General features: G+C 43.2%; 1 protein-coding gene across 1 annotated transcript in view; it reads left to right on the top strand.

The window, feature by feature from the left end:
* The window catches only part of LOC137522080 (complement factor H-like), a 485888-nt gene that overhangs the window by 74915 nt on the left and 388872 nt on the right, over nucleotides 1-22101 (top strand). The window contains exons 3-4 of the mRNA XM_068242107.1: nucleotides 17713-17818; nucleotides 20632-20708. Coding sequence (XP_068098208.1) covers nucleotides 17713-17818; nucleotides 20632-20708 — 183 coding nt within the window. The remainder of the gene's footprint in view (nucleotides 1-17712; nucleotides 17819-20631; nucleotides 20709-22101) is intronic.

Raw genomic sequence — 22101 nt, 5'->3', positions numbered from 1 at the left:
CTTTCACTCAAGCTTTATTGCAAAATATAAAGTGTAGTTACTTTACAACAGGCAAAAAGAGAGTATATTAAGTAACACTCGCAATATAACAGGTATAAAATAAATGCTATAAGAATATACAATCCCAATGGCAGAAATAGAGCAAGTAGTTACCATGTTAGATACAGAAGTGAGTCCAACTTAAGCTTGTATGAAGACGTTCAAATATTTCTAGTGGAACAGAAAAGACGTGCACCTGGATACTATAAATCCAAATGAAACCAAACTATAAACCTCCATGTTTATTAGCTAACACCTGAAGACAGGCCAACCTAGGAATTATTTCTATCACCTCACACCCCAAACATACGAGATGCCTGCCAGCCTTCCCAGTTGATAGTGTATATAGGAAGCGTATCTTGCATAGTATGATGTATATAGTCCATCAGTCTCACCTCCTCCACCCTGGCTTCAATCTGAGCAAGTGAAACTAGCTGTTTTTTTCCAGTTTTTAGTGATCACCCATAAAAATGCACAGATCAACACGTAGTATATCCTTCTCCATTTTTTGGTAATACAACTATTTGGGGCCAGTAGCAACACATGTTTAGGCTCCAGTGTAACTGGTGACAGAAATAAAGCAGACATTTTATTACGTAATTCTTCCCATTGAGTTTGTACTATTGGGCATTTCCAGAATAAATGTTTTAGTGAGCCTTCATCTAAACATCCTCTGAAGCATAATGGAGATACTGTAGGGAAAATTTTATGTAAACGCTGGGGTGTTCTATACCACCTAGTAAACAGTTTCATGGCAGTGTCTCGAAGGGTTGGGGTTTTTGTAACCTTTAGTATATTTGATCCGAGACGCTGCCAATCCGCCATATTAAAATTGAGGTGAAGGTCTGTCTCCCAGTCTACCATCATGTTTGTTTTCTGATCAGAAATTATATTAATCAGGTGTTGGTATATGCGTGAAATAACATTTGAAGGTGATATAGATGATAGGTATAAATTTTCATAGAAAGTGCAATTAAGTTGTGCGTTGGGAGCTGAATATTTGAGGAAAAAGTGTCTTATCTGTAGATAACGGTAAAATTCGACCTGAGGAATGTCATAGTTTGTTTGAAAAATGGGGAAGGATATAAACTTATCAGCAAGCCAAAACCGGTTGGAAGTTGTTAATGATTTATCGATTCACCATTCGAATTGTGTGTGGTCTTTAAATGCTGGTGGGAACTCTGGGTGGCCAATAAATGATAACCGGGGGGGGGGGGGGTGTTTCTCTGATTGCAATTTAAATTTGAAGCAGTTTCTTTTCCATAAGGCAAAGGTATCAGCTATGATGAGATTGCGTTTCCTGATATCGGTATTGAACTTTGTTGATAGTGAGGGTATTAGTTGTAAATTAAAGGGGAGGACTCAATCCTTTTCAAATAAGACCCATGGGGTCCGTAAATCCGTATTGAACCAAGATAACAAGATAACATCTGGGCAAATCTGGTTGCAAGGTGGTAGCAGTGAAGATTAGGTAAACCAATCCCCCCGTTCCAACAGTATCGATAGAGATGGGTGTTTTTAAAACGAGCTGGTTTATCGTTCCAGATAAATTTATTTATTAGTTGTTGGAATTTTGTGATAATTTGTTTGTTAGGATTCAGGGGGACAGCTCGCATATAATATAGTATACGAGGTAATATTATCATCTTCACCGCTACCACCTTTCCAAGCCAAGATATCCAATAGTGTGACCATTCTTTAAGAGTGGTTGATATCTTTTTTAGTAAGGGGTCATAGTTCGTACTTAACAAGGTGTCAATAGAAGACGTTATTTTAATGCCTAAGTAGTCAATTTCCTTATCTTTCCATTTAAACTCGAAATTGGCTTTGTACAGCTTCACGACCAGCGGGGGTAAATTGATAGGAAGAGCCTGTGATTTAGAGGTGTTCACTTTCAACCCTGATAGTTCCCCAAATTGTTCCAATAGGGGCATCAAATTAGGCATAGAGGTTAAGGGTTGGGACAGGAATAATAATGCATCATCTGCGTATAAACTAATTTTGTACTCCCTATCTCCCTTGATATACTCCTTAATGTTGGTATTAGTTTGTATTGCTAAGGATAAAGGCTCAATCGCCATTGCAAACAATAGTGGGGAGAGGGGGCACCCCTGTCTGGTGCCTCTAGTGATAGATATCCGGTTTGATAAAACCCCAGGTATTCGTATTCTAGTTTGGGGGAAGTTATACAAAGCCAAAATCGCCTGAAAGAACTCCCCGTGAATGCCCATTTTCTGTATTACTGCATATAAGTATGTCCACAGGACAGAATCGAAAGCCTTATGTAGGTCCAATCTTAACATAAGAAGTCTCTGATTATAAATCTTAGCATCTTGTAGAATATTGCACGCCAGGCGTGTGTTATCCGTTGTTTGTCTAGAGGGAATAAAACCTGATTGGGGTGGGGAAATTAAATCTGAGATCACTGATGAAAGACGTATTGCAAGTATTTTTGAAAAAATCTTGGTATCGTTATTCATAAGTGATATTGGACGATAATTTTGAGGTAGAGTGTGATCTAGGCCAGATTTAGGGATCAGGGACACAAAAGCATAGGTAAGTTCTTGAGAGGATTTTTGACCCTGCAATGCTTCATTATAAATAGTCCTTAAATGTGGGATCAGGATGTGTCTAAATGTTTTAAAATATTGGGTTGAAAACCCATCAGGACCTGGTGCCTTTGAACTTTTAAGGGTAGAGATAACTTCGTCAATTTCCAAAGAAGATATAGGTCTATTTAAAGAGGCGCATTGCGTTTCAGTTAAGGTGGGAATGGGTAAGGTATCTAACCAATCCTTGATATGTTGATCAGGAGGTGTATTTTTGAGTGCTAAAAAGCTTCTTATAAAATTCCTCAAAAATTTGAATTACTTTATGGGGATTAGTTTCTAAGGTGCCATGATTATCTTGGAGCTTATATACGTGCAGAGGTTTATAAAATTGTGTGAGTTTTCTGGCAAATTGAGTGCTTGTGGCATTCCCATATAAGAGAAATTTTGCTTTTGAAAATGTCAGTGTCTTTTCCACTGATTCGGATAAAAGTTGATTTAACTCTTGACGTTTTTCTCTAATTTTATAAAGTCTATCCTGATCCAGTGAAACATAATGCTGTTTATATAATGCCTCTAGTTCTGAAGTAAGCGAAAGAATTGCCTTCAACCTTTCTTTTTTACGCCTAGAGGCTAACTGTATAAACCTCCCTCTCATTACTGACTTATGAGCAGCCCACAGTGTGCCTGATGACACCTCCCCATTGTCGTTCGTCAGGAAATATTCTTCTAAGGTGTTTTGCGCCTCACTCAAGATTTTGGGGTCCTGTAGTAAAAGATCATTCAAGCGCCAATTGTCAAGGGAAAAAGGAGTACCCAATGAGTTCAAGGATCCTATAACTAAGTGGTGGTCAGACCATACACATGGAATAATGTTTGAGGAAGCAGCTGTGATGATCTGTTCGGCTGCCTGTGCAGGCAGGCAGTTTTTTGGCCATTGTTTGGGTTTGCGTGCTGCAGGACTCTGGAAAGAAGAGCTTCTGTCAGTTTTGCAGCTTGTGCTTGCTGAGGAATTTGCATACGTTGTCATGCAAATTGCCTGGCCACATTCATTGGAGGCGTGTACTGAGGGATGGCCTCAAAAAGCACCCAGAAGCAAGCTGGACTGGCAGAAAGGCTGGCGAGATTCGCTCGCAGGTCCGGCCAAGATGGCGCCGGCGGCCTTGCAACAGCGAGAGAGAGAGAGGAGGATCCGGCAGAGACATCCCTAGGCACAAGCGCTTCTCATGCGCCTGATACGGCTCCCACAAGCCCCGCAAGTCCCTCCGCTAAGCTGCACCCCACGCACACACCTATCCCCAAACGGGACAAAACCAAGGGGAAGAAAGCCACACAGGAGAAGGGGAAGCGCAAGGAGGAAATCATGGAGGGAATGACGCAGGCCACAGGGGAGACAGAAAACACCAGCTTGCAGCCGCAACAGGAGTCAGTATGGGACTCCCCACACTCACAGTCTGTCACAAACGCTGCCCTCTCACAGTCACGCAACAGATGAGGCGTTAATGGTGCCCGGAATGATCAGGCAGGAGAGGAAGATTATTTAGAGGCCATGGAGGAGGAGACACATGTAACTGAGGAGCCATCCAGAGCTGAAATTATGGAGGCCATAAAACTTCTTCATACATCCTTAACCACACTTTTAGACTCCATACAAGCTGACTTGTCTTTTGTTAAACATGATCTCTCCAAGGTCAAAGACCGCACCACTGAGGTGGAACGCAGAGTTAGCAATCTAGAAGATTCTGTCGTACCTTTGAGGCAAAATGTTCAGAGGATAACAGGTACCTCCTCCACACACTCAGCTAAACTTGATGACTTAGAAAATAGGGCCCGCAGATGTAACCTTAGATTAGTAGGGGTTCCTGAAAAAGCTGAAGGCCCTGATCCTGAAATATTCTTTGAAAATTGGTTCAAAGAGGCCCTACCTGATCTATCCGTTTCACATGCCTATGCTATAGAGAGGGCACACAGAGTGCCAGGAGGCCCACCAAAGCCAGGAGCCGCATCGCGACCCATCGTGATGAAGCTCCTCAACTACAGAGATAAAGTCGCAATCTTGCGTGAGGCCAGAAACCTCCCTGATCTTACTATAAATGGAGTCAAAATCTCAATTTATCAAGACTTCTCGCTTGAAATTCAGAAAAAAAGGGCCACCTTTATCAATGTGAAAAAACGTCTGCGTGACAATCAGCTACAATACAGCATGCTGTTCCCTGTTAAGCTGAAAGTCATGCATGAAGGCAAGACCCATTTATTTTTCGCAGCTGACGAAGTCTCACAATGGCTGGATGACAGAGGAATTCCTATGTGAGGAGAAAATTAATCCTGAATGTTATGTTGTCCGGGTCTATGTGACAGTGTTGGCTATATATGCTTTTATCTGGGAGCATGATAATTTGACAATATATACAACAGGGACTGGGATATTAATAATCAATACCACTGTATCTGGGGTCCATGTACATCTGTCTCATTACTGATCACACCACTCGAAGTGTAAATCTTATCCTCAGATATGAGCAATTCACCTCGGGGAAATATTTGAGACTATTTTTTCCCCTTTTTTCCTTTCCCTTTTCCAGATGTCGGTGTGTGCTCCACACAGCCCCCACTTGGACCCTGTTTTTTTCTACCAGCATAGTATACAACATTGTTTATACCTTGTATATTACGCCACAGTTATTTACGTTACTGCTTATATGCTGTATTCATCGTTATGTTTAGTACCACCAGATGGAGCAGATGTTAATCATTTGTTATGTGTGTTTATGCAACTGATTCATTCCAGGCCATGGACTTCCAATGACTCAACCTAATGCACTGGTAGTGCAGGTCTTCTCAACAGCTTTAATCTATAGGCTTGATAGCCATCTATAACCTAAGTTCAATCTACTAAATGGTAGTTTATGTATATCCTACTTAGCGCGGGTGGGGAGGGCTGGCCACCGTACGTACCCAAGTTAAGTAAGTTCGGGGAATGAAACTGCCTGGGGTTAAGATCAGGGAGTGGGGTGGGTTAGGGGGTGTTGGGATGAGTAGCCTAGTAAGGGGGAGGGCCCTACCATACTTCAGTTGTATTACCACAGTTCTGGCCTTAAAAACAAGCAGCTCAGAAGCTCTTAAACTTATACCACTACTCGACCATGGTTAATCTACGCATAATCTCGTGGAACACTAGAGGATTGAATAATGTTATAAAACGTAGACTGGTATTTGACTACCTTAAAAAGTTATCACCTCACATCATCTGTTTACAGGAAACACACCTGACAGGTGGCAGAGTGCTCTCCTTAAAGAAGCCATGGATAGCAGGCTATCACTTATCACACTTTTCTTCCTTCTCGAGAGGCACAGCAGTTTTAATTAGTAAAAATTTCCCTGGGTCAGTATGTGAAGTCCGAGTAGATACTGCAGGAAGATTTACAGCAGTCACGGTAGCTATTGAGGGGAGCAAATTCACTGTAGTGTCTCTATATGTTCCACCCCCCTTTTCAGTTTCAGTCCTTGATGCTCTGACTACTAAAATCCGCGACCTATTTGATAATCCAATACTAATAGCTGGTGATTTCAACGCAGTCATTGACCCACAACTAGATAAACTATCTAAAACTTCCCGTGCCTACCCGCACCTTACAGAACGGATGACCAGATTAGATCTAACAGACATCTGGAGGTGGCGTTTTCCTACCTGTTCAGAATATTCATGCTATTCGGATCAATTCAAATCTATGTCGCGGATAGATATGTGTCTAGGCACCAAGGATTTATTATCACTTGTGGAGGATATCAAATATCTCCCCCATGGCATCTCGGACCATGCTCCAATGGTCTGTGATCTGCGCTACCTTGATGCGCGACAATTGGGTCATTGGAGGATGGGCCCCTGGTGGCTGGAGGACCCACTAGTACTAACGCCATGTAAAGAGGCAATGGAACACTACTGGATAGAAAATACTGGCTCGGCTGACCCGAGTATATGTTGGGATGCCAGTAAGGCAGTACTGAGGGAGGCATTTAGAGCATCCATGGCAATTATTAGACAAAATGATCAGGCCTCCCAAGAGTTTATAGAAAGGAAAGCTAAAGAATCACAAACACAGTTAATAATTGCCCCTAGCCCAGAAACCTAAGAAACATGGGCTCTAGCCAGGAGATCACTCGCGTTAGAATTGGTGAGGCGTCCAAAACGTAAAGAAATTATTCACAGGCAAAAATCATTTGAGTTCGGCAATAAATGCAGCAAGCTTTTATCATATATGCTGAGATCAAATGATTCCACAAATGCCATCCCAAGAATTATGTCAAGCAATGGAACATTTTACACAATTTCATCTGATATAGCTAAATATTTTTTTAATTTCTATTCAAAGCTATATGCTAGTACAACTGGAGAATGCACCTCTGCCACAGCCACCTTTTTAGATGGAGTGGACTTGCCCTGCCTGGATGAGACAGCCAGGCTGGCGCTGGATTTGCCCATTTCAGAGCCCGAAATCTTGATGGCCATTGATTCTTTTAAAAAAGGGAAAACACCAGGCCCAGATGGCATTGCCATGGAATGGTACCTCAAAAGCAAAAGTACCTCTTCCTCTAAATTGGCTGATATGTTCGCTCATGCATTGGAGGTTGGATCATTTCCTGAGTCACTTTATGAAGTCCTGATTATTCTACTGCCAAAACCCAATAAGGACCCAGATCTCTGTGAATCCTATAGGCCCATATCTTTAATAAATACCGATGCAAAAATTTTAGCAAAAGTTCTAGCCAATAGATTGAATCAATACATTCCCTCATTGGTTCATGAAGATCAAACGGGGTTTATTCCTGGTAGATCCACCAAATCTAATATTAGACGTCTCTTCTCAAACATCCAATTCCCACATAGTAACTCAGGAACTAGAGTCATATTATCCCTAGATACTCACAAGGCCTTCGACTCGGTCGAGTGGCCTTATTTGAGGGCGGTACTGTGTAAAATGGGCTTTGGTGAGGTGTTCAGGAGATGGTTCGACATTCTTTATGCTTCTCCCCATGCAAGAATAAGGGTCAACTCTTATATCTCGGAACCTTTCAAGATTTATAGAGGCACTAGGCACGGGTGCCCCTTATCCCCTCTCTTGTTTGCGTTAGCAATGGAGCCCCTTGCGGAACACATTAGATCGTCTTCGGCTGTCAGGGGACTCCGGGTCCACAGATTGGAGGAATGTATCTCCTTATATGCCGATGATGTTCTTTTGTATTTAGCAGACCCTGGCCCCTCACTGGTGGAAGTATTCAAAATTTATAATTCCTTCCAAAAGATCTCGGGACTAAAGGTGAACTGGTCCAAGTCAGTCCTGTTTTCACTGGACCAAACTGCAATTCAGGCAATACATCCTACCTCTCAACTACTGGACTGGTGACAGAGAATTTTAAATACCTGGGGGTAAATGTGACAAGGAAAATAAAAGATTTCATTCAACATAACTTGATGCCACTAATGAGCTCCCTGGGGGGAAAATTTAAAATATGGGGTAAACTCCCGCTTAACCTGGTAGGCAAAGCTGCAATAGTCAAAATGATATGCGCCCCAAAGCTTTTATATATCTTCCAAGCATCACCTAGTTACATTCCCAAGCGCCTATTTGATAAATTAGACTCTATGGTATCTAGTTTTTTGTGGGGTAGTTCTCCAGCTCGCCTAGCTCTTTCTACCCTTTGCCTTCCAACTACACTGGGGGGTCTTGCATTCCCACATTTCCGTCTATACTATCTATCTGCACAACTTACATTTATACAAAAATGGATGAGTGCAGATAGAAAAGATGCCGCCATGAATATTGACGCAGACATAGCCACCTCATATGAAGCTTTAGCCAACATTATTTATAGAGGCGATGTCCCACCCAGGCAGGGCTCTTTGCTTCTAAAAACATCTCTAAAAATATACACCTCAACCTCTAAACTGTTCCGAGAATCAAAAGAAATAATCTCACCTAGCACTCCTTTATGGGCAAATCCCCGCTTGCCTGAGCTACTTAAAATGGAGGACAGTCAATTTTGGATTCATCATGGGATCAAATATCTTAACCATCTTTTTGTAGAGGGTGAATTTAAATCCTTCACCACTCTTAAATCTGAGTGTGGTATTCCGCGTAACTCTCTATTTCGCTACTTCCAACTCCGAGACGCTATATGGGTCCAGATGGGCACTTCGGGCATCCGCATGACTCCCTCCGAACTGGAACTACTTGTATTAAAGAAAGACACAGCCAAACAAATTTCCAGCTACTACTTAGCACTATCACAAAAAACGGGTTTTCAAAGATTTGAGATAGCCAAATCAAAGTGGCTTCACAGAAGCGGACTGGGCTGAAGTAGAAGGACATTATATGCCCAGCGTAATTAGCGCAAATGATAAATTAATTCAGATCAAATGGCTACATCAAATATACTATACCCCTTTAAAACTCTCTAAAATGGGGAAGGATGCCAGTTCGAGATGTTGCAAGTGCGGATGTCCGGAGGCAGATTTTATCCACTGCGTCTGGAGGTGTGAACTTGTCCAGAAATTCTGGAATAATGTGTCACAACTTCTTGCCCAAATCCTGCAAAAACCTGTTGATATATCATTTAAAGCATCCATGCTGAGTATAATTGATAATGTAACATGTGGTAAATATAAGCAAATATTCCTCAGGATAGCCTTCTTTTATGCAAGGAAATGCATCTTATTTAAATGGAAGTCTGCTGTTGCTCCATCATTGGAGGACTTTAAAAACTTAATTAATCAAAACTTGCCCTTATATTATCTTACTTATCAGACCAGGGGCCATCCAAAAAAAATTCGATAAAGTGTGGGGTAGCTGGGTTAAGAATGGTACATCTGTTGTTCCCAATCTGGATATTACAGTCAGTGTATCAGATCTATTTCTGTAATCCTCAATCCTCTAAGAGTGTCTAATTGTAGTGGTTAATTTAACATGCCTGATTTTTTCTTGTGATCTGTTTGACTGTGACAACTGAGCCTAGATGTTGAAAAATATGCTACTATGTATTGTATGGGCCCGGGGGTTTCTCTGTGGGGTGGAATGGGAGGGGTTTGGGATGGGAATGTTTTCTGTTGTATTTGTTATGCACAAAACTTTAATAAAAAGTCTCTTTTAAAAAAAAACAAAAAACAATGCACAATGCCCAGCTCTCAGGAAGCCGCAGCTCAGCAGTTCTTGTTGTTTAAAAGTATAACCGTGCATGTCCAGGTGAAGAGAACAAAAGAAAGAAAAACCGCAATAGTTACAGTTCCAAACTTGAACGATATTGTTCGAGGTAAGTTACCCATCTCTCGTTTCTCAAGTCAGTTCTGACGATCCAGGAGGAGATCTGTGGGCCCGTGATCCCTGTTGTTTCCATATAGGGGAGAGAGGCCTTTGAATATTCTTCTGCGGAGAAGGGGAAATGCGAGACAAGCCAAGTGTTGCTATCAGCTTGTTTCCTTCTTTAGGTGAATGTGCAATCAAGGTTTCTCCTGCGTGGATCACCATAAGTTTAAAGGGATAACCCCATTTGTATTTAATTTGTGCTTTGGTAAGAGCCGCGGTTATTTGCTTCATATCCCTGCGTTTATTAAGAGTAATAGGAGAGACGTCTTGATAGATCTGGATTGTATGCTCCTCGTACTGAAAGGCTTCAGCCGTACGTGTGGCCTGCAAGATCTTTTCTTTGGTTAGAAAGTCTTTCATGCATAGTACGATGTCTCGTGGGGGAGCATTTGCAGATGGTTGCGATTTCAAAGCACGGTGGATCCTATCACAAATAAAGGATTCAACTGGCATATCAGGTAACAACTCAGAGAAGATGTTATTAACATGCTGAATCAGGTTAGTGTACGTTTCTGGTAGGCCTCGAATTCTTAAGTTGTTGCGCCGATTCCTATTGTCAAGGTCCTCGGATTGTAGCTGAAGGGTTTGAACTGTATTCCGCAGTTCTCTATGCTCCTCCTGCAAGGTTTTATGTGATAATAATAGGTCGTCATGTTTTTTCTCAAGGAGGTCAGTGCGACTACCAAGCGAAGCAATTTCCAGCGTTAACGAGGCTTCCATCCTGTTCAGCTCCGATTGAAATTTGCCAGCCAGTTTAGTGTACATAGTTTCCAAGCTTTCTTCTAGGTCTTGGTTGGTGAGGGCTTTAGAACGAATCGGCTGTGAATTTGTCCAGTCTGGGCCCACCTCAGATTGAGAGTCCAAGGATCTAGTGGGAGACGGAGACCCGCGGCCATCTTGGATAGACATAGCGGCTACACGCGGTCTTAGAAAATAGTCTGTAACTGACCTCTGAGAGTTTGGATCATCGGCTTTCTTCCTCCGCGACATGCACAATCGCTTCCGAAAGGGGAGACGTGTGTCCGGTAAGCTTTAGCTGCTAATGTACTCCTCAAAAAGCGGCTAAACAGGCTGAGGCAAACGGAGCTACATTGCTTAGCTTCCTCCTTCCGGCGCGTCGCGCATGCGCCCCCTGCATTGTGTTTTTTTATGCGTTTTTCAAGCGCTGTGTGTAAAAAAGCGCAGCAAGCAATGCGATTGCAGTCGTACCAGTGTGTACAGGTCATCACGATTTTCATTATTTTTCAAAAGACCTTGCGATTTTAAAAACGTAAGCGGCAATATTTTATTTGGTTCTTGAACTGATTTTTGACAGCTGGTATTGAGAGGGAGAAGTGGATAGTGTGAGGGCCCGTTTCCACTATAGCGTTGCGGAATCGCCGGCGAATCACCGCAGGCAAATCGCATGCGGGTGCGATTCCGCATGCATTTTTTGCCGCAATTTCGCATGCGATTTCGCATAGGTAAGGCTGTATGCGAATTTAACATGTCACTGCCTGTGTAAATTAACATTAATACCTATGCGAAATCGCATGCGAAATCGCAGCAAAAAACGGATGGGGAAAACGCATGCGATTTCCCTATTAAATACATTGCGTGCGATTCGCCTGCATTCCACACGCAGGCGAATTCTGAGGGCCCTACCCTGCAGATTTTTTCTGCACAGAAAAACGTGCGGGGAAACGCACAAGTGGAAACAGTCCCATCCACTTGTACTGACTGTGCGAATCTGCATGCGGGCAACGCATGCGGATTCGCAATAGTGGAAACGGACCCTGTTGGTCTGACCAGGCAACAGGATTAATTTCCACACTGGCTATTGACAGACCAGTATGGAATATAAGGTCCAGAGTGTGATCTTTCTTGTGAGTAGCAAAGCTGATTGCTTGGGAGAAGCTCAGTTCATTAATGGCACGAGGTAGCTCTATTCCTAATTGTGAAAAGGGGTCATCCACCCATGTATTGAAATCTCCACGAACAATCCATCTGGGGTGTTCCAGTGTTCGGTTGCATAGGAGATCTACAAGTTCCTTAAAGAGACTCCGTAACAAAAATTGCATCCTGTTTTTTATCATCCTACAAGTTCCAAAAGCTATTCTAATGTGTTCTGGCTTACTGCAGCACTTTATACTATCACTGTCTCTGTAATAAATCAATGTATCTTTCCCCTGTCAGACTTGTCGGCCTGTGTCTGGAAGGCTGCCAAGTTCTTCAGTGTTGTGGTTCTGCTATGAACTCCCCCCTCAGGGGGGAAAGAAACACACAAATGATCTCTTGAGATTCAAAAGGAATGCTGTATACAGCCTGCTTGTGTATGGATGTATTTTCTATGTGTGGACATACTGTACATCAACCTACTTCCTGTTTTGGTGGCCATTTTGTTTGTTTATAAACAAACTTTTTAAAACTGTTTTTGACCACTTTTAATGCGGCGGGGAGCGGCGAAATTGTGACAGAGGGGAATAGGAGATGTCCCCTAACGCACTGGTATGTTTACTTTTGTGCGATTTTAACAATACAGATTCTCTTTAAGGTTCCTTTCCTGGTGGGCGGTAGATCAGCAATATGTTTATGTTTTTCTCAGCTGAAAGTTGTGCCCCCAAGCATTCAAAAAGTTAGTAGGTCCTACAGTAAGTGGTCATATTTTCAAAGCTGATCTAAAGCAAAGTGCAACCCCTCCGCCACTGCGTTCTATCCTGTTGCAGTGTATCACGTAATAGCTTATTGGCACTGTGTCCTCCAGGATGGGGCCGACTGGTTCAGAAAGCCAGGTCTCAGTCAGGCAGGGCAGATCAGAAGACTCTATTAGATCGTGTATGATTGCTGTTTTGTTGTTTATGGATCTTACAGAGAACAGCCTTGATGGGGCTACACTGGGAGCTGAGGTCCATGATTGAGTACTCCAGGAGGGATCTGTCTCCAGATGTGTGGCTGTCATCTCTGCTGTATTTTGCTGGAACTTTTAAGGTTGTTGCCTGGGTGTGTACTCTGTAGATTTTGTCACAGAGTTATTTTGGTTCTGCAGTGAAGAACGTCTTTTTCCATGTCCTCGGGCCCCTCTTTTGGTCTTTCTGAGGATCCCAAAAGACTTAAAGGGAACCAGAGATGATCAGTGTATAAAAAATGAAAAAGCTTTTATACATACCTGGGGCTTCCTCCAGCCCCATAAGCCTGGATCGCTCCCACGCCGCCGTCCTCCGCTGTCTCTATCTCCGCTACCGGTCCTGTCACTTCCTGCGGACGCGGCCAATTGTACGCATGAATACGGGCTCCCTCCATATCCTTATGCATGTGCCTGTGTAGTATGGAGGCGCATGCGTAAGGGTATGAATCAATTGGCCGTGTCCGCCGGCAGTGACACACTGTGCGTGCGTCGACTGGCTCGACTGGCCGTAAGTATGGGACCTGGTACCGGCGGATAGAAGCAGCGGAGGATGGCGGCGTAACTATGACAAGTAACTTGTCTATATATCTTATCTAAAGTTTAGATAGTTTACACAGCAAATCTATCTGCAAACAGCTTTAATAGAAAATGATTATTTCTTCCTGTGATACAATGACAGCAGCCATGTTGTTTGTAAACATTATGCTAGGTACACACGTTGCGATTTCCCGCTCGATCCGCGGGATCGATTGGATCGATTCGATTATTTCGATTATTTCCAACATGTTTGATCGGGTTTCAATCGATACAGCCGTCGATTTTGCATACTTAATATGCAAAATTGACGGCTGTATCCATCGAAACCCGATCGAACATGTTGGAAATAATCGAAGCGATCCAGTCGATCCCGCGGATCGAGCGGGAAATCGCAACGTGTGTACCCGTCAGAGGCAGGCTTATCTGTATCTTGAGCACTCAGCCTGTGAAAAAAAACCTAATCCCCCCTCCTCCCTCCTTCCCTCTGTCTCTGAAATCAATGGCTAGAAACACCTCCTCCTGCCCAGACTGAGCTCCCATGAGCCCTTGCTACTGCCAAGGCTCTCTGAAAACCTGTGGGCGTGGTTTATTTAGTTTATAGGGAATTAGAGTATGAAAACAAAAAACAAAAAAGTATTTGGCTTGAGGAATGCCCTATAAACAATAGGAAAGGAACACAATTATGCAATGAGTAAAAGTTCACCTCGGATCCACTTTAAAGAGACTCCGTAACAAAAATTGCATCCTGTTTTTTATCATCCTACAAGTTCCAAAAGCTATTCTAATGTGTCCTGGCTTACTGCAGCACTTTCTGCTATCACCGTCTCTGTAATAAATCAATGTATCTTTCCCTTGTCAGACTTGTCAGCCTGTGTCTGGAAGGCTGCCAAGTTCTTCAGTGTTGTGGTTCTGCTATGAATTCCCCCTTCCAGGCCCCTCTATGCACACTGCCTGTGTATTATTTAGATTAGAGCAGCTTCTCTTTTCTCTCTTATCTTTTACAAGCTGGATAAATCGTCCTCTGAGCTGGCTGGGCTTTCACATACTGAAGAATTACAGACAAGGGCAGAGCTGTTTGCAGGAGAAAAAAGAGCAGCCTGAAACTTCAGTGCATGAGAACTGCAGGGAGAAAGAAACACACAAATGATCTCTTGAGATTCAAAAGGAAGGCTGTGGACAGCCTGTTTGTGTATGGATGTATTTTCTATGTGTGGACATACTGTACATCAACTTACTTCCTGTTTTGGTGGCCATTTTGTTTGTTTATAAACAAACTTTTTAAAACTGTTTTTAACCACTTTTAATGCGGCGAGGAGCGGCGAAATTGTGACAGAGGGTAATAGGAGATGTCCCCTAACGCACTGGTATGTTTACTTTTGTGCAATTTTAACAATACAGATTCTCTTTAAGTAGAATTATTGTTGATTTGTCAATTGGATAAATATTTCTTGATTGGTATACAGCGAGAAGTGTCTCTGCTGAATATTGATGTTTACACATTAGAATGGACAAAAGAGACAGCTTAGGCCTCCAAGTCCTGCTGAGATAGACCCTGTTTAGAGTCAAGGGCTCACATGCAATTTACTTTTTCTCCTGAGTTTTCTCCTAGGTGATATTTTCAAATGTGTCAATAAAATGTCTTTTAATCCACCAGCAAGCAATAAAATACTCAGGATGAGTTGGATTGTCCCTTTTGACCTATATTTTGGTACTTTTTTCCATTGCAAAGTGCTGGAAAGTTATTTTAAACTGAAGATGAAAAATTATATCCTAGGAGAAAACACAGGAGAAAAAGTTAATTGCATATGGCCCAAGGTGTGAACTTTTTCAGCTCCTGCTTTGGTATCCTGAGTAGACTGAATTGTCCTTACACAGAGATGTATGGATGGGCAGCATGGAATTGAAAACACAGTCCCTTGTTTAGGAATTTGAAGATATTATATATAACATACGTAGAAAAATATAGTCTATTGAGCATAGATGCTGTAGATAATTAATGAAAGTTACTCATAGGATGGAGAGAGGGCGGGCACAAAGAGACAGAAAGTCTTTAAAGTCTCAGGTCAATTTCAAGAAAGGTGTGCAGTGTACAGCAGTGGGTGATTCCAAGGAAGGTCCAATCCAGCTTAAATCTCTGCCATCCTAAGTATACCAGGTTTTCTGAAAGGTTGTAGGTGTTGCTGGAGAAGTGATGCATTAGAATCCTCTAAAATTTGGGTCCAGTCTTTCCATTAAGAGGTTTAAAGTAGCAGAAATGAGATGTAATGTCTGGAGCAGCCTTAGAGAGCAGCAGCACCAGTCTGTTCGCGCTCAGGCTGCAAAGCCTGCAAGCCTGTTAGGCCGATTGAAACAACTTTTTCATCACTTTTTGGCCAGAAACAGTTTTGTAGGTTTTAAAATTCGCCTGCCCATTGAAGTCTATGGCGGTTTGCCCGATTCGGCTGTTCACGAAATTGTTTTGGAAGTTTGCGTTCGCCGTTCGCAAACAGAAAATTCTATGTTCGCAACATCTCTATACAGACAGTGCTCTACACGTTTCACCCGAAATGGACATCATCAGGAGCTAATAACAGTGCTTAGACATAAATAAAAAACAAAAATCCCCCCCAGTATCATGCTCAGGACAGAGCTGAGTAACCATGCTCGAGTGGGGATTAAATGTCATTGCCCATGGTCTATGCACTGTTATATCTATGCACTGTGCAGAAAAAGAGGACATGAAAAAAGTCACTTCTGCCTGTCACAAGCATACGAGAATACAGTCAGATGCCTTGTTGCGGAGATGAGTTGGCATCTGTCTGTATACTCGCACTCATGACAGGCAGAACTTCAGGCTTTTCATGCGCTAGCCTGGTTTTTCAGGCGCCACTTGTACTAATCAAGTCATTTTGTGTTATGCTCAATACTTGGACCACCTACAATCTGTTGCAGCTGCAAGCCTTCACTCTGTGTCCTACTGCCTTTTTTTGGTGTCCTAATATGCTCTAGATATTCTGGAAGACCAACAGCATCTGTATCAAATATTCTGAGCATAGTGTTTGCAGTGGGAATAGTATTTCTGCTTTTTGTGAGGTGTGATCCAATTTTAGTTATGAAGCAGATCCACAGGCATTTTCTATGTCCCACATTCATAGGTAATACTTTTAGGCCCCGTTCACACTGCATGCGTTTCCAGCCACGTTTTGGAAACGCGTGCAGGTGGCCGACACGCACGACATCAGACATTGCATAGAGTGCAATGTCTGATGTTCACACTGCATGCGTTCCGGACCTGTGCGGTCCGGGAACGCATGCTGCACGCATTTTTGTAAAAACGCGTGGCTGTCCCATTCACTTTTCAGTGATGGGATCAGCCACGCAACGCACACAAACGCGGATGGCGTGCGTTTGCATGCGTTGCGTTCCGCATGTGTGGCCATCTGCGTTTGTGATGTGAACGGGGCCTTAATCACTAACTGTTCATAGTTTTCTTGCAAGCCTTTTACATTTTAAAGTGGACCTAAACTCAAAAGTTCCTCTCTGCTCTAAAAGATACGCACCAGCATAATAACCTTTAAAGAGAAACTCCAACCTACAATTGAACTTTATCCGTCAGTAGCTGATACCCCCTTTTACATGAGAAATATAATGATTTTCACAAACAGACCATCAGGGGGCGCTGTATGACTGATTTTGTGCTGAAACCCCTCCCACAAGAAGCTCTGAGTACCACAGTACTCTGGGCAAACTGCCACAATGTAACAATGTTCACAGACAGGAAATGGCTGTTTACAGCTGTCTGTAACAGCCAGAACAGCTAGAAACAGCTACATAACCTGCCCACAGTAACAATGTCACCATGTAATACATGTCAGAATGTGAATCTGGGAGAGGAAAGATTTTAAAATGAGCAAACACTGACTAAATCATTTATACATAATTATGGTAAAAAATGAAGCAATTTTTTTACTACATTATTTTCACTGGAGTTCCTCTTTAAAGAAAAAAAATATTTGCTACAGCTGATAGAAATCCTGCAGTTAATCTGCAGTAGGTCTGCTTCCTGCTTTCATGGAAACAGAAAATTTGTTAACATCCTGTGTTTACCAATTAGCTGCTCTGTCAGCTGACACAGCTAAGTGATCAAATTACAACTTGTGATTAGTCACAGATGAGAGAGAATAAGTCATGCTAAACTTTCTAAATACGTACAGGATGCAGTTCTCTATGTTTTCCTTCTGTCCTGTGCAAAAGTTCAGGTCCACTTTAAGAGTCTTCTGCTACAGAAAGTAAATTTAAATAAGTTATTACCTCATTATCGTAGGGTTTGCATTAAAATAAACCTGAAATATTTTGTCTATTTCAGAGAAATCATGTGGATACCCTGGAGACATCGAATTTGGCACATTTGAGTTGAAAAATGGAGATCAGTTTGTTTTTGGAGTGACTGTTGTGTACTCTTGTGATGAAGGGTAAGTTACTGTGTCATGATAGAGCCATCCACCAAGAAAAGTACTTGAGTAAATTTAAAGAGAAACTCCGACCAAAAATTGAACTTATTCCCAATCAGTAGCTGATACCCCCTTTTACATGAGAAATCTATTTCTTTTCACAAACAGACCATCAGGGGGCGCTGTATGACTGATATTGTGGTGAAACCCCTCCCACAAGTAACCCCTCCCACAAGGAAAGTTCAAACTTTTGTGGAAAATAGCTGTTTACAGCTGTTTCCAACTGCCAAAAACCATGGAGCAGCTACATCACCTGCCAACAGTAGAATGTTCACTGGAGTTCCTCTTTAACTACTGTATATACAATTTTGGTGCAAAAATAGAACACAGCCAGTTACATGTCTCTTCACCCCAGGTCAAAACAAAGTGTTGTATGCTGTATTCCCACTCAGTTTCCTATCTAATTTATGTATTGTACTTATAAAGCGACAACGTATTACGCATATTATGATAGTAAGAAAGCAATGCATTCTAGCTCAGCATCTGGGAGGGGAAAAAAGGCCACTGCTAATTGACACATGCACCTAATGCTAGCATTCATGCATGTTTACACACATGCATGCGCAGGACAATTTCTAGACACACACACACACGCACGCACACACCACTTTCCCTGTAGACTCCTCGGGGGACAGTCAGTGACATGAGTATACTAAACTATACTTTAGTAAATCTGCTAATAGGCTATTAGCACTGCTATTATGAGTGGGCTAGCCATTAGGAAATGAGTTAGTGTCAGGCATTAGAAAGTGTTAGTGTTAGGCATTAAGAGGGTGGGTAGTGTTCGGCATTAGGAGGGGGTTTGTGATAAGCATTAAAGAGACTCTGTAACATTAAAAACATCCCCTGGGGGGTACTCACCTCGGGTGGGGGAAGCCTCCGGATCCTAATGAGGCTTCCCACGCCGTCCTCTGTCCCACGGGGGTCTCTCCGCAGCCCTCCGAACAGCCGGCGACTGTGCCGACTGTCATTTCAATATTTACCTTTGCTGGCTCCAGCGGGGGCGCTGTGGCGGCTTTCCATTCCGAATTACACGGAAATACCCGATCGCATTCGGGTCCGCTCTACTGCGCAGGCGCAGGAAACTTGCGCCTGCGCAGTAGAGCGGACCCGACGGCGATCGGGTATTTCCGTGTAGTTCGGAATGGAAAGCCGTCAGAGCGCCTGCGCAGGAGCCAGGAAGGTAAATAATGACGTCACCGCTGCCCGGACTCCACGGAGGGCTGCAGCGAGACCCCTGACGGATGGAGGACGGCGTGGGAAGCCTCATTAGGATCCGGAGGCTTCCCCCACCCGAGGTGAGTACCCCCCAGGGGATATTTTTATGTTACAGTTCCTCTTTAAGAGGGGCGTTGGTATTAGGCCTTAGAAGGGAAGTTAGTGTTAGGAATTAGGAGAGGAGTTAGGGTTAGGCATTAGTCGTGGGGTTAATATTAGGCATTAGGAGGGAAGGTAGTGTTAGGCATTAGGAGGTAAGTCAGTGTTAGACATTAGGAGGGGGTTTGTGTTAAGAATTAGGAGGGGTTGGTGTTAGACATTTGGGAGGAGGGGAGGGGCATTAGGAGTGGGTTTAGTGTTAGGCATTAGAAGTAAGCAAAATGAAAAAATGTTTGTCACAAATTTTTGCAATATGCAAAACTGAAACAAATGGATGGTGTTTTTTTGACAAAACAAGAATTTCTTTTAAAATTTCCTTTAAAGGAAACCAGAGTAAACATACCTGGGGCTTCCTCCAGCCCGCTTTAGGCTGATCGGTCCCTCACTATCTTCCTAGGCCAACTGGTTCCTCCACTAGGCGGCCCGGTAATTCCGGCAGTCAAGGCGTACTACGCATGCTTGGCCGCACTCATGCCCCATTGTACTCCCATCGCCATAAGAGTTCTACACCTGCGCAGTACTACTACGCAAGCGCAGACCACTCCTAGCCGCACCGACTAGCGGAATCACCAGGCCACCTAGCGGAGGATGCAGGCGGCCTGGGATGATGGCGAGGGAGGCCTTAAGAGGGCTGAAGGAAACCCAGGTAAGTATAATTTGGTCTCAGGTACACTTTAAACTGATAACTGCACCTTCCATGCTTTTGCTTCAGGTTTTCTTCAGCATGCCTAAAGTACATACTCTTATCCTCTAATGTCATCTGTTTCTTATCTGATGTAAATATTGTTCTACATAATATTTTATTTACGGTATATCCTAAGTAGTATGACCTTATTTTACTAATGCTCTGCATTCAGTTTGTAGGGTGCTTCTACCCCTTGTAGGCCTCATTCACACTAGAGCATTTTACTAGCGATTTCAGCAGCTTTTTCAATCACTGCGATTGGTAGCGTTTTGAGAAGCACTGCTGCAATGCAATGTAATGTGTATGGCAGTGTTCACACTTAGCAATCACCAATGATTTGTGACTTGCTAAAATAACAAAAGCTCTGCATGCAGCATTTTTTCGCAATTTTGGAGCGATTGCATTTCAATTTCTTCCTCTGTTCCATGACTTACCAATCAACCAATTATAGGTCGGAGCCATGCTTACGCGCTTTGAGTCCTACGGGAGAAAAGCGCTTTACAAATGTGTATTTGTTGTTGTTGTTATAGATTTGCAAAATACAGTCACTCCAAAATCGCTTTCCTGTACAGTAAAAAAAAAAATCGCTTTGCAAAATGCTAATGATTTTGCTAGCATTTTGCCATTCCCGGTGTGAAGAAGGCCTTATATCACATCTAGTCCTATAAACAAGCCAAGTCATAGTGACTGTATTTAATATTTTTTCCCCTAGATATAAAATGGCAAGCAAACACAAAACCAGAGATTGCACAGCAACTGGGTGGTCCGGTTATCTCCCACACTGTGAAGGTAAGCTAAGCAATAAATTAGAACTGGCATATATAAATAAGTATAATGTTTTTGCATATTAAATTTACAAGTACATTAGAACTGAAAGCGAAACGGAGGCTGACATATTTATTTCCTTTTTAACCTCTTGAGGACCATGGTGTTACCCCCCCCTGGCCCCCTAGTGACCAGGCTATTTCCTGCTTAATTGGCCACTGCAGCTTTAAGGCCAAGCTGCAGGGCCGTACAACTCTGCACACAAGTGATTCCCCCCCCCCCCCTTCTCCCCACCAACAGAGCTCTCTGTTGGTGGGGTCTGATCATCCCCCTGTTTATTTTTTTTTTAAATAAATATTTATTTGTTTTTTTTGTAATATTTCTTGCTATTTTTTTTTTTTTTTGCCAAATCCCATCCCTCCCCCCAGCCGGCCAGTCACGGCAATCGGCTGTCATAGGCTTCTGCCTATGAGAGCCGATCACTCTCTTGTCCCCCAGGAGGACAGCCGTGTCACACGGCTGTCCCCAGTATAGCGCTGCTGCAGATCGCAGCGCTGTACATGTAAATACACAGCGGTTTCGCCGTGTAACAGTCTTCCGAGCGGCAACCGGACTGAAGGCGGAGCTCTGCTCTGCCCACCCGGCAGGAGATGCGCGCGCAGCCTGGGCGCGATCTCTTGCAAACTGCTGCCCCAGGACTTTACGCCAATCGGCTTTAGCTGATCTTGGGGTTGACGCCGAGGCCACGCCCATCGGCGTGAAGCGGTCGGCAAGCAGTTAAACAACACCATTTGCCCGGCATTCCTGCTGATCTCTGGTTGTAGTTGTGTTTGTATCACACACCTAAAACAAGCATGCAGCTAATACAGTCATACTTCAGCCAGAAACACCTGATCTGCATGCTTATCAGGGCCTATAGCTAAAAGTATTGGAGGCAGAGGTTTAGCAGGTCAGCCAGGCAATTTTCACTGTTGAAAGGATATACTTTATACAGTATGTCAGCCTCCATATCCCACTCAGTTTAGGTGTATAATATACACACCACCAGCACTCTGTAGACTAGTGCCATGCCATAGCCTAATGCCATAGGGTATAGGATTGGGTATAAAAGCACTATAATCAGTGGCAGACATACACCTGTGCAGGCTCTCCAGTGTCTCCACCACATTCTCTCTTCATCCTCCAGCACTTAGCGTGCAGGTGACCCATAGAAATAGCCAACAACTAAGAAGGGAAGGAGGAAGAGACAAGCCAGCAGTAGCACACAAACACAGATAATGTGCATCTGCAGCTGTTGTCACAGCCAGCCAGAGATCCCAATGAATGGAACCACTTCACATCAGACACAGCAATGACAGAATCAGGAGAGGAGGGGCCTGAGAGCTGAGAAGGGATTGAGGGATAGTGTTGTCCGGAT

Source organism: Hyperolius riggenbachi, chromosome 6, assembly GCF_040937935.1.
Source record: "Hyperolius riggenbachi isolate aHypRig1 chromosome 6, aHypRig1.pri, whole genome shotgun sequence".
Lineage (NCBI taxonomy): Eukaryota > Metazoa > Chordata > Amphibia > Anura > Hyperoliidae > Hyperolius > Hyperolius riggenbachi.
The sequence above is the reverse complement of the archived record's forward strand: the minus strand, read 5'-3'. Positions and strand labels throughout refer to the sequence as shown.